The following is a 14,021-nucleotide window of genomic DNA, read 5'->3' as shown; positions in this document are numbered from 1 at the left end:
CAGTTAAGAATCAGATCACTTTGCAGCTCAACTGCCTGCGAAAGAAGCAGCAGTGAAAAGTCAGAGATGGCAGCGGAACAAGTGAAATGATTACATTTATGATGCCATAACATGAGCCATTGCTGTGGGCTTCACAGTATTTATTAAACGGCGCACTGGATGCTGGCAGGGTTCGAGGTCTTGTGCGTTGTGGTTTGGCTCCGCTTCTGCCCTGCCTTCATCGGGGCGGAGACGACTCACAGATTGTTCCGCTCACCTTCGTCCTTCAGAAGCTGGAAAAGCCACAGCAGGGAAATCCCACGTTAATGAGCCCGACTCCTGTGCCTCTGATAAGCAATGAAGCATATGAAACATATCTTTTATTCAGCGTTCAGACGTTGCTATGATGCTGGCGTGAGATTATCATCTTAAATTAGACAATGGTAAAAGCTCTGGGTGTTGAGTTGATAAATAGGGTTGTTATTGTTATTTTGTTATTAATCTGTTGTTGGCCTGATGCCTTCACCCAAACCAGCATTCAAGGTTGTGTGTCTTTGAAGCTACAAGATCACGTTCCAAAGTTGATAAAACCCTGAAAAACATTTGCTGGTGCACATGGCTGCTGTGACTGGAACACCTGGACAGGGATCAGGGCGGCATGGTGACGCAGCAAGTAGCACTGGTGTCTCAGAGCACCTGGGTGGTACGAGAGGTTGTGGGCTTGATCCATACTTAGTCTGTGTAGAGTTTGCATATTCTCCTTGTTTCTGCTCTGGTTTCCTCTGGGTGCCCTGGTTTCCTCCCACAGTCCAAAGACATGCTATTGAAGTTCACGCATAGTGTGTTTCACTAAAGTATGGATCAGCCCACACACCTTATTCACCGCAGTGATTTACACTCCTAGATACAGCACTTACACTGGGTAACTCATCCATACATCAGTGGAACACACTCTCTGTGTCATTCACACACTATGGGGGAATCTGAAGAGCATGTATTTGGACTGTGGGAGGAAACCAGAGCACCCAGAGGAAACACACACAGGGAAAACTTACAGAGTGGAGATTGAACCCACGTCCTTTTGCACCACCCAGGCGCTGTGAGATAGCAGCACTACTTGCTGTAGCACTGTGCCACCCCATTCACACACACACACACACACACACACACACACACACACACACACACACACACACACACACACACACACACACACACACACTTTCTGAACCTCTCGTCCCATACGGGGTCACGGGGAACCGCAGCCTACCCGGCAACACAGGGCGTAAGGCCGGAGGGGGAGGGGACACACCCAGGACGGGACGCCAGTCTGTCGCAAGGCACCCCAAGTGGGACTCGAACCCCAGACCCACTGGAGAGCAGGACCCGGTCCAACCCACTGCGCCCCCCCACCCCACCCCACCCCACCCCACGCCATTCATACGTGAGCAATTTTTAGTGGTGCAACACAGATTAAATACAATATATAATACCCAAGGGTATTACAGCAACGGGTGAGATTTGAATATGCAACCTATGAACTCACTGGCAGCATCACTGACCACTGAACAATGTGCTCGAAAAGGAATCTGGACAAATTCAAATATTTGTTGAAATATTTATAAACATGTTCTCAAGTACTGGTGTGTACTGTTCTTTCAGTACATTTTCTGTATTCGGGATACATCTCCTCCACTGATCTACCGAGCACATGTTGAGGTGTGTTTTTCTGCTTGAGAAGATGTGGTGAAGACATTGTTTTTCTAGAAATTGCCTGGAAGGTATAAATACCTGATTTCCTTATTTGAGAAATCACTGTTCCAGTTCATGGTCACGATCGTCCAGAATCGATCCCTGAAACACAGGGTGGTCACAGAGCGTCACATACAGTGGTGTGTTCAGGATGGTCCTACAGGGACACACTAAGAGCAGTTTGGATCCATCGGTATAAATGTGTCGTGTCTGAATTTCAGGTCATTGACACAGGTTGCTCAAAGTGACCTGACTTGATTTCCCACTTCCTACTAGGCAGGATGACAAACCAGAAGTCGATGAATGAGTGCAGCGGGGTGCCGTGCGCGGGCGGTGTAGAGGTGGTGACCAAACCGAGCCTGGTGCAGCACTGCGGGTGGATCGCACGCAACCTGCTGCTCGCTCTCACCGTGTTGGGTAGGTAGCCATGGGTTGGGTAGGCTTGCGGCTCCTCCGGTCACAGCTGCAAGTGCAGAGTCTATGGGATTGCATGTGTGTTGCTTTAGTGAATTAAAATAAACAGATAAACAAACAAAGAAATTAATTAATTAACAGACAGAGCGAAGAATCAATCTCATTCCCATTAGATAAGATGACTTTTACTGACAAGCATGTTTGCACCAACCAGGAATTTGACATGGTGGATGCTGCTTCTGACACCTCCAACATACAGAACAACATCAAAAGTGGAAGGCTACCCCAAAAGTAACACGTCTTGAAGAAGATGCAATAAATCAGTGCATACCAACAGTACAAATAGTACAGTGCAATTACAAGGATGTATCAGTATGTCTGAGTAACATGGACAAAGATGTAGTTCTAAGATTACTATAAAGATATATAAAGACGCTATAAAGATTAAATTATCTTTGAAACTTGAGATAGGACAAGAAACATACAAGTAGTGTAAAGGTGCAAAAATAAGTGAAGCCCAAGTTGCATTGGTTACACCAAGCAGGTAAGTAGAGTCAGGTGCGGAAATCATAATTATTTATTCATTTTATTTATGATTTATGAAGTTTAATTTAACATTTTGTACAAGAATAATGATGATCCCTATAGGGTTCACATACTGTCACGCAGCACTGTAAACATGTGGTGATTGAGGTCATGTCTAACTTCCCTACAAATACCAGCTGCTTCACTGTAAAATTGTCTTGAGTTAACATACCTAATGTCTCAGTGAAACATATACAATTAAGGTATTGTTTACTTTTCAGAGGTAGCTGCAGTTGTGTCATTTTTTTTCCTGCTGTCACATGATGTTAACAAGTGCAGCTCTGGACTATCAGCTAATACTGAAGACAGCTACATTTACACTAATTTTTACTCATTTGAGTAATTTCCCACACTTTCTTTCCATTCCAGTTCCCTGCTAGAAAGGAGGAACCTTAAGTTATTGATGTAGTAGTGATTCTAGCCTCATAAAAGTACAGCCAGTTTTCATTTAATAATAGCGGCTTCAGAAAATTTCTTAATAGTTTTTTTTTTTTTTATTTTAATAAGGAATTACATTTAGAAGTAAGAATGTAGTGTTTTTCATATGCAGTCAGAATTTCATTTAACATATTTTCATGTATTTACAAATGACAAATATTTATGTAATATTTTTTGTTTTTAAAGTTTTGTTCTTTCACTTTGTGTGCGATGGGGCAGGTGTGGTTCTCGGTTCGGTTTTTGGGATGCTGCTGCGCTACATCCCGGACCTGAGCCCCAATGCTCTGATGCTTATCTCTTTCCCTGGAGACATCCTGATGAGGATGCTGAAGATGCTCATCCTGCCACTCATCATTTCCAGTCTCATCACAGGTGGGTATCATCTATAAATCAGTGCGCATTTTAAAAGCAATCTTTGCCTCCTATGCAAATCAAACACACACTACTGTATTCACCCCATTGGTCAGTTTTCCTCGTTGCTTTTACCTCCCCTCCACCAGGGGGCAGTGTCACGTACCTGGCAGGAATATATTTAAAAGTTCCACACAAAAATTTTGTCAGAAATACATATATTATTTATTACTTACACTTCTTCATCTACACTTAGTTTATTTTGTCTTTGTTTTTTTATTAGTTTGGTCACTAATGTCAAGTATTTGCATAAATGATTCATTGCAGAAGTTAAAAGGAAATATAGTTAACATTTCCTTGTTTATTAGTGTGATTATTTTGCCATTCTTACATATCTCAGCTCTGGTCAGTGCCTCTAAACCTTGTTGTTCTGCCTCCCAGGACTTGCTGGTCTGGACGCTCGCTCTAGCGGCAGGATGGGGAGCAGAGCCATGGTGTACTACATGTCCACAACTATCATCGCTGCCGTACTGGGAGTGATCCTGGTTTTAGGGATCCACCCAGGGAACCCCAAGTTCAAGACGCAGGTCAGCACAGCCTCAAAGGACCAGGAGGTCAGCAGCCTCGATGCCTTTCTGGACCTCATCCGAAACTTATTCCCGGAAAACCTGGTGCAGGCGTGTTTTCAGCAGGTAAGAGCGGTGCGGCACATTCTTAAATTCTGGTGTTTCTTCACCCTGCATTTTCTACATTTTGATTTGCCCCGGCCACTTTAAAGTCGTGTAGATGGAAAAACGTAACTAATACGTGGACGCATGGTGATGGGAAGCTAGCTGTGCAGGTGAGACCGAAAGCCAGAAGACAGGTTATTTGGGTGCAGCCGTCCCGCCGATGCTGTCCTCCTACAACTGTCCTCCTCAAACTGTCCTCCCAAAGCCGTCTTCCCCGGCACATAGTAAGTTCTACTGCTCAGATGATCTGTGTTTGAGCTGTGATCTGCCTCCTGTTTCCTTGAGCTCCCTGGCATTGACCTCTCAGGTGTAGCCATGAGCTGAGGGTTGCTGGTGGATGGGCATATTCCACATGGTACTGCTCACATGTGAGGAGTCCAGGCAACATAGACAACAGCAAACCAATTGTAATGGGCAGTGAAATCATTGACATAAAACTGGCTTTACGATTCACACGTGTGTATGTGTGTGCGTGCGTGCGTGTGCAGTTGCTCACACCACCTCAATGTGTTTACTCACAACAGGATTAAAATCTTATCATGAAAGTCGCTTAGGACAAAATTGGAATTCAATAACGCAATCGCTCTAAGTGTTCATACTTCATTTTCTGAGCCCTACAAACGCACAGCTGTGGACACGGTTCTTCAGAGTCCGGATGCTGAAGGATTCGAAACGATACGGATGGAGTATCAGCAGTTTTTTCAAGGTGACACCATATAAAGAGAGGAGTTGCACTAGTGGACCAAGGTGGCTGAGTGGTTAAGGCATTGGGCTTAGAATCCACTGGGTATGTGCCTGTGTGGGTTTGAATCCCCCTGGTAGCTTGTAATTGGCCTGGGTGTGTCCATCGTCTTTGACACTGCTCTTGGGGACATGTGGTAGTCAGTGTTGCTGCCTTCAGACCCACAGGTTCCAATGTGACCCTTGGTTATAGTACCCTTGAGCAAAGTACTTACCCTAAATTTCTCCAGCAAAAAAAAACACCCAGCTGTACAAATGGGACAAGTAGTTGTAGGTAGACTAATGTTGCTTGTTGGTTAGGAGAAAAGTGTCAGCTGAATGATTGATGGGAATATTCCAAAACCAATGTCCATTCCTGTTTAATGACAACTTCAGCACCAGATTCTATGCTTTCATACAGAGATACAGACATAATGGATAACAAAGAAGGTAAACTTACAAATTTGAGTTCTACTAAGTAAAACTTGCACACATACACGCACACTGACTGAAACCACTTGCCCCAAGCGTGGTCACGGTGAACCAGAGCCTAACCCGGCAACACAGGGCGTAAGGCCGGAGGGGGAGGGGACACACCCAGGACGGTACGCCAGTCTGTCGCAAGGCACCCCAAGCGGGACTCGAACCCCAGACCCACCGGAGAGCAGGACCCGGTCCAACCCACTGCGCCCCCTAAATATTAAATGTTATTATTAAATTTGCAATTGATTAAATAATTAAGGATATAAGCAAATATATTTGTACACAAGAGACGGCAGAGAGAAGTGAGGCAGTGTTTGGTGTACTGAGAGATCAGTAAGGGGTCATCAACCAGGCAGAATGAGGACTCATTGTCGATGATGATGATGATGATGATGACGATGGTTCTGAAGTTTCTGAAGTCAGCTAGCCCATAAGGGGTTACTATTATTATCATTCATAGGAGGGTTCAATGGCATTTTAATGCATTTTTTGCTTAGAAACCAGTTTATTACTCTGTGTTATTTTGGTTATTTTAAGGTCAATCCATACATTTTGTTGCACTGTTTATCCTGGTTCATGTCCTTTTCATATTCTGGCAAAATTTGTGTGGCTCTTTGAGAGTGGGGGAAGATATAATTTTCCCATAAAAATGCCCGGAAATAACTTGTCCTTTTAAAAGACAAATTGCAAATTTGTACTGTTTACACTCATCTTCCCAAGTGGAAGAGGAGTGTAAAATTAAACCTTACCAGTAGCATTGTGTCATGAAACATATTTTTTTTCTTCCAATGAAAAACATTTGCCTCCTCGAGCTCAGAGATCCAGGCGAAGGTTTTAAAGTGAATAAGTGATTTTACATATTTAGTAGACACTTTCTCCCAAAGCAACTTCCAATGAACTTTATGTAGTGTAATCAGCCAACACACCTTATTCACCGCGGTGACTTACACTGCTAGATACACTACTTACAATGGGTCACTCATCCATACATCAGTGGAACACACACACTCTCTCTTTCTCTGTCACTCACACACTATGGGGGAACCTGAACAGCATGTCTTTGGAGTGTGGGAGGAAACCAGAGCACCCAGAGGAAACCCACACAGACAGAGGGAGAACATGCAAACACACACACACTGAGCAGGGATTGAACCCACATCCCCTTGCACCACCCAGGCACCATGAGACAGCAACACTACTCACTGTGCCACCCCAACACACATGTGTAAAAACACGTGTATTAATAAAGATTCGTTTCTCCCACAGGTCCAGACAGTGATAAAGACGGTATCTGTTCCGGTCCAAAACAGAACAGAACCAATGACTGTCAGTCAGAAGAAGCTGGAATTCAAATGGGGCATGAACGTGCTGGGTGAGTGAGATAGAGCGGAGGGCGTCAACAGGACAAAGAGTGTAGGGAATGATCTAGTGCTGAGAACTGAAGAACTGTGTTCATTCCATCACCAAAAAGATTTGAAATGTCTGCTTCTTTTTTTAATCAGGGCTTATTGGATTTTTCATCACTTTTGGCTTGTGCATGGGGAAAATGGGCGATCGGGGCAAGGTGATGTCAGAGTTCTTCAATATCCTCAATGAGATCATCATGAAGATGGTTTCCATGATCATGTGGTCAGTGTGACTCCCGCAGATGTGGCATCTATGGCATCTGTGTCTGTGTCTTTCTCCTCTGACTCTGCGACTCTCATTGGTATTATTGTAATAATTCGATTTCTGATTCATTGAGGTGAGTAAGAAGTCGGGGAAAGTGTGTTTTTTAATAGATCACCCTTCTGACACCATTAAATCTTGGTTTGATCATGTTGTTAACATGATGTAACTGCGACATAAATCTCTTTGACACTGTGCATCTGGATTCCAGACTTGAGAATCACTGACATGAACAAATTGAGTGCAGACGGCGAGTGTGTGGGAAAGAAAGCAACCAGCAGAGTTGGGTTTTTTTTGGGAAATGCTCACAAGGAGTAGGATCTGGAAAATGTTCCTGGGGAAACAGGATGGGAAACATGAAGCGTATTTTGAGATCGAGTGGTTTGTGAGAGAGCACTGAGTAGACAAGGCAGGACAACGACCAAATGCATATTTGTGTGGGAACGCCTGGGGAGGGCTTTCCTTCTCGAGGGCTGGAGAAACCTCGGATTCTTCGTACGCTGGAGGTGAGAAGAGACGCCAACATGAGTGCAGTGATGCTGAGATGACCCAGAAAGATTAATTCAGATATCTTCTTTGAATGCTGTTTTCATAACGTGACCCCTGGTTCAAGGCATGCAGATTTAAGCTGCCTTTAGTCATACGTAATGAGTAATAAAGAGAGAGAGGGCAGCAGAAGTACAAATTTTAAAGGGGTACCAAGGATTTTTTCTTATGTCTGTAACATTCAGTTATGGCGGCAGCCAGGGCATGTTCTCTCTCTGTATGTGGAGCAGCTGGCCGTACAGTGGTAAGAGCTACTACCTCAGGATCCAAAGGTTGAAGGTTTAGTCCCCACTACCCTTGAGCAAGGTCCTTACCCTAAATTGCTACTCTAAAATTACCCAGTTGTGTAAGTGGGTAACTATAACCTCAACAGGCCCCTTTAGGTTAAATGTATGTAATATCTTGGCTGCAGCCTCAGTTTGCCCACTCCTCTGTTTTTACTTTACATTTCTTCTTTTAGCAGATGCTTTTCTCCAAAGCGACGCACATCTCATAGAAAATACAATGTGTTCATTAGATTAATGTACATGATTAAGTACATAATGTACATTACATAGACATAGATGCAGACGCTTGGTTCTTAAGTGCAGTTACTTTGTTTCTTTCCACCATATGAACTAATGTTCATCACGCGAGTAGCAGAATAAAACTTTATCAGAATATCTGCGATTCCTGATCACATTCCTAGTAACTTTTTTTTGAGATACATATAAACATTGACGTTACATTGGAGGAGTAGCTGTGTAAAGGTTTATCCAGGCATGATCTTGAAGTTATAGAGCAGGAACATTTACACCTTACATGAACTTAAGAGATGATGGGTGAGGTGAGTCTGGAAGAGGTGAGTTTTAAGACCCTTTCTAAATGCGGACGGAGGTTCAGCAGTTCTGAGTGAGAGGGGGATGTCGTTCCACCACAACGGAGCCAGAACCGAGAACCTCCGTGCTTTACCTTTCATGTGAGGGACCACCAAACGGGCAGATGTGGAAGAGCGTAGAGGCCTGGTTGCGGTGTAGCAGCTGATCAAGTCTAGGAGCAGTTCCATTGATGGATTTGTAGGCCGTAACCAGGGTCTTAAATTTGATCCAGGCAGCTATAGGAAATGCAGAGAAACGAGTAAACAACACTCGGACAAATGCACTGGTCTGTGGGGACAAGAAGACACTGACTCGGTATTTCAGGATTTCAGGGGTCGTTACTCTGGAGCTCTTACGGTGAGCAAAGTCTCAAGCAGAAAGGAATCAGAACTGGTCCTTCAACCAGGGACTTAAATAGGGAAGTCGTGGCAACTGGGTGCTTGTTAATGGTACTTAGCTGCATGGAATACGGTGGAGTAGCTACCGGCATGGCGAGCTGGTCCAGATGTTGGTGTGTGCGCGGTGATGTTCTGCACACGGTGATGGTCATACACTGCACTCAATTCTGTATGTGTTCATGTTGTGTTCTGCATACCATGTATGTCTGAGTATTGTTTGTGTGCTGTCTTCCCACGTTCCACACGGACAATGTATGTCGCATGTTTCAGGTACTCGCCGGTGGGGATTGCGTCTTTGATCTGTGGGAAAATCGCAGCCATTGGAGACCTGGAGGTGGTGGCGCAGCAGCTGGGAATGTACATGGTGACTGTGATGGTGGGCCTCGTCATCCACGGGGGGCTCATCCTCCCTCTCATCTTCTTCGGAGTCACCAGGAGGAATCCCTTCACCTTCTATTCTGGCATCTTCCAGGCTTGGATCACTGCTCTGGGAACAGCTAGCAGGTACTTCTGGTAATGTTCCCTGTAGATCCCGTCTTGTTGGTCTCTCAATGTCATCATTCAAGAAAATGTAGGAGACCCTGTTTCGTCAAAAGAATTCCAGCTGATTTATGACAATAAATCACTGTAAAAATCCATTTATTATAGTAGCTGACACATGTTTCTAGGTCCTTCACAATATTGCTACATTCTAAAAATTTTGGCATAGAAGTAAACTGCGGGGTCAATGTAGGGTCTGCTTGTTATTTTCACTCATCTTTATTGGTTCAACCCTTTATCATATGTTTTTACTCTCTGCTAAGCCATTTGTGCAGAACCGTCCTCAACAGGATTATCAAAACTGCTACAGTATTTTCTTTGTTTTTATTATCCAGGACATCAGTTAAGAGCATAAACTATGATGCAGGGTTATCTGTATAACCCAGTAAACAGGATTATATTTTAACCCAACATATGCTCTGTCCTATAATGCCACGTTTTAGGTTGCTTTAAAATCAACATTTTATTTTCAGTGTTCAGGACGTGTTTAGGTGTCCTGTATATGAAAAATTTAAGTAAAGTAATTAAAAAAATGTACAGCAGTGGACATTTGTGTGCGATTTGTATCTGTTGATACACATCAGGTAAGACTTTTCCCCAACACCTTTCCCATTCCCATTTCACATTCTTCATACCAGTGCAGGCACCTTACCAGTGACATTTCGATGTCTTGAGGAGAACCTAAAGATTGACAAGCGAGTCACACGTTTTGTTCTGCCTATTGGCGCCACTATCAACATGGATGGAACTGCTCTGTATGAGGCCGTGGCCGCTATCTTCATCGCCCAGATGAATGGAATTGAGTTGGATGCTGGGCAGATTGTCACAGTCAGGTAGGAGGCTGCTGCTCACAGCATTACCCAGCATCCTTTTTTAGCTCCCACCCACCTGTGTGGTGCGAGAGGATCTGGGTTTGATCCCCACTCAGTCTGTGTGGAGTTCGCATGTTCTCCCCGTGTCTGTATGGGTTTTCTGTAGGTGCTCTGGTTTCCTCCCACAGTCTAAAGACATGTTGTTCAGGTTCCCCCATAGTGTGTGAGTGACAGAGAGAAAGTGTGTGTGTTCCACTGATGTATGGATGTGTGACCCAGTGTAAGCAGTGTATCTAGCAGTGTAAGTCACCATGGTGAATAAGGTGTGTGGGCTGATAACACTACATAGAGTTAATTGGAAGTTGCTTTGAAGAAAAACATCTCCTAAGTAAGTAAACATGAGAACATACAGACTGAGCAGGGATCACATCCTCTCGTGCCACCACGCCACCCACACACCTTGTCCTGGAATAGTAAAACTACAGCTATTGATCTTAGTCTTGTGCAATACAGCGTGCCCTCCAATCACTTGGAAAAGTATGAACACAAATCCTGTCACTCCTGCTGGTACATGTGTTGTTGTTGCAGATGGTACCGCAACGTCTTTAATCTGATGTCGCTAAACATCTCTACTCATCTCTTCTCCTCCAGTATGACAGCCACCCTGGCCAGTGTCGGCGCAGCCAGCATTCCCAGCGCGGGACTGGTCACCATGCTGCTGATCCTCACGGCCGTGGGTCTGCCCACGCAGGACATCAGCCTGCTTATTGCTGTAGACTGGCTGCTGTGAGTGTTAGAAACAGAGTAGATAGCTGCCGAGCTGGAGAACACACAGATTTGGATTTTACAGCATTGACCAAAAATAATTATGGCAAAACTGAAAAAAAACTAAATTCAGAAGAGTGCATGTAATGCGTTGGCTCCACATGATCACAGTTTGGCTTGTCTTTGTGTGGGGGTGCGGGGGGTGCGGACCAAACCGGGTGACACCATCAGAGGGGGTGACACCAGAATGAGTGTCTATAAAATATTTGTGCAGTGTTTCAGCAGAAATGTATCATTTTTTTAAATAAAAATATCCCTGTAGTTAGTTCTAACTACAAAAATACTTTTCATAATAAAGCCCAGTTTACATGTATCAATGTACCTACAAGGGTAAAACTCTGCTCATTGACTTTTTGAACCTTCTGCTCAGAGCTCTCATTATTACCAAATTACAGTGATACTTCGAATCACGTGGTTTCGTCCCCAAACACTACAAGCTCGCGCTCTTGTTTTCGTCGCCGCAGCTGTTTTTATAGTCGCTGATTTTGTCACATTTTCCAGTGTTTTAGTCACAATATTATGGTAATTAGTATTTGTGAACCTACATTACAAACATTAAAATAAACATCATTTTGATGTAGTTCTCAAACGTTTTTACTTTGAACTCAGTTGTTTTTTTACCAGATTTTCACTTTAACCACATGAAACTATGTAAATACGTTTAGGCTGTGCGTATGATATTGTCATTTAAAGGTGTAATTTTAATTATACTAGTTGTTTATGCCTCTACTATTGTCATTACAATCAGTGACAGAGGGGAATTATGATGTACGAGTAACATCAGTACAAAAAATATCTCTAAAGATTCTTTATAGTCTGGTACCGGAGGAGGTTCATGGGGGGTGATACCATGAGTTATTGCACTGGGTGATGCCAACCCTAGTGACGGCACTGTGTAACTTTTATTCAGGCACTTTAAACATCATTAACATATTATGTTTTGTTGTGTCCCAGTGACAGAATGCGCACCTCAATCAACGTAGTGGGCGACTCCTTTGGCGCTGGCATTGTGTATTTCCTGTCCCAAGATGAGTTGGCCAAGATTGATGGGGATGCCCCCCTCCCAGACTGCAGCGTGCCGCCAGCCTCTGTTCTCAGCGCGGTGGACTTAGTCGATCCTCTCAAACCACCGAAGCTACCGCCACGGTCTCCCCGACTACCCCCACAAAACCACCACACCAACTCCCCGCTACCCTTCTCCAACCTGTCTCCAAGACCCCATCACAGAAGGGAACCTGGGTACACTGTTCTGCCAAGCCATGATCACCAGGTTAGCATTATTGTTATTATTATTATTATTTTTACAAATATTACAAGGTAGGCAGAGGTGGAGCAGACAGTATGCTAAGGACATTAGAAAGAAGTAAGAGACTGAAGATAATGAGGAGCCAAAGCCTCTAAGAACCTCCATGTTTGGATGAGAGTCTTCAACTGGACCCTGGCTGTGATGGAGCCAGTGGAGAGACCAGAGCAGATGAATGGTTTTTTTACGCAACGTGGAAAATTATACACTAAACGAGCAGCCGTATTTTGTATAAGTCACAGAGAGCAAATTCAGGAAGACCAGGCAAAATGGAATCACCGCAGTCAAGCCTGACAATCAAGCCAGAGGGTAACGAGAGGAGGTCAGGTGTTTAAAAAACACACTTCAGATCACAGTCAACTTTCCAATAAAAGATGACTGTGAAAATGTTTGATATCTCATTCGACACATGATTATTGAGATACGGGCATCGTGTGCATGATGATGTGAAAAGCCACAAGAGGTGATGAGGGTTCCCAGGGAGAGAATGTCTATGGAGACCAGGAGAGGTCCTTGCACTAATCACCGAGATACACTTGTAGTGACCATATGAGGAGAAGAGAGCCGGTGGTCAGGCACACTATGACTTCCCGTCAATTCAACGCTGTGTCTGAGATGCTAAGATCCTTAAGTGTCGAGAGAAGACGCCGATTAAACCTTTCAAGGGCTAACGACAGGTCAAGTAGAAGGACAGATGCGGCTGCAGCTGAGACAAGTGCATTCATCACTGAGAGAAGATGATTTTAAGAGAATAATTAATGGATTTTCTTTGCTTTTGTGTCCACATCTTTTCCATTTAGATTCTGACGCTTCCTCGGACTTGCAGAGAGTGTGACGGAGCAAGGACGGAATTTCGAGGGCGGGAGAAGGACAGAGTACGCGAACTGGAGGAGGAGCCCAAGGAAAGGGTGGTGGGGGAAGAGTGGAGTGATGGAGAGGAGAGTGATGACACCGCCTACGACCGCACACATGAGATTCCGCCCAATGACACACCTTGAGGTCCATTCCTTAACAGCTATTAATAGGGTAACCAGACATAATGTTGTATTGTCTGAGCACGTTTAGAGATTCATAACTATTCCAATTTTGTCTTCCTGCTCTCACCTCTGTACTTGTTTGTAGGGTCCAGTCTTCCATTTGGAACATCGGTCAGTTGCTTTAACACACTTTAATTATCCTTTCCATTGTATTTTGGCACACTGTGCTTGTTTACTTCGCCGATCATCTCTTTCAGCTCTTTGTGATGTTTCAACTCACTTTTTTCACTATAGTCACGTGCGTTTCTAATATTCATACATTTACTTATCTCTTCATTAGTCTGTTCTGTACTTTTATCAACAGATGCTTCTCGACTAACGACACGGTTATGTTCCGATAAACCCATCGTAAGTGGAAAAATCGTGATTGGAAAAATCGTGAGTGGAAAAGGAATACAGCACCGCACCTTCCGAACATCATAGCCCATCCTACCTTAAACATCCTCAGAACACTTACCATAGCCTACAGTTGGGCAAAGTTAAGCAGGAGACACACATGGGCGTTTAATAGACATGATGGGATGCGAAAACACAAAATAAAAAAATGCTTTGAACACAGTATCGCTTGTCTACACTTGCGGT

General features: G+C 44.0%; 1 protein-coding gene across 1 annotated transcript; it reads left to right on the top strand.

Moving 5' to 3' along the window:
• Nucleotides 1-2,012: 2,012 nt before the first annotated feature.
• Nucleotides 2,013-13,936, top strand: LOC108923880 (excitatory amino acid transporter 2-like). Its single transcript, XM_029246958.1, has 10 exons — nt 2,013-2,148; nt 3,388-3,540; nt 3,961-4,211; nt 6,720-6,825; nt 6,956-7,082; nt 9,193-9,426; nt 10,101-10,295; nt 10,926-11,060; nt 12,054-12,369; nt 13,203-13,936. The coding sequence occupies exons 1-10, from the start codon at nt 2,013-2,015 to the stop codon at nt 13,398-13,400; spliced, it is 1,851 nt and encodes a 616-aa protein (XP_029102791.1). The 3' UTR covers nt 13,401-13,936.
• The last annotated feature ends 85 nt before the right edge of the window (nt 13,937-14,021 follow it).

The sequence above is a fragment of the Scleropages formosus genome, chromosome 20, assembly GCF_900964775.1.
Source record: "Scleropages formosus chromosome 20, fSclFor1.1, whole genome shotgun sequence".
In the NCBI taxonomy this organism is placed as follows: Eukaryota; Metazoa; Chordata; class Actinopteri; order Osteoglossiformes; family Osteoglossidae; genus Scleropages; species Scleropages formosus.
This window is presented reverse-complemented; position numbering and strand designations above follow the sequence as displayed.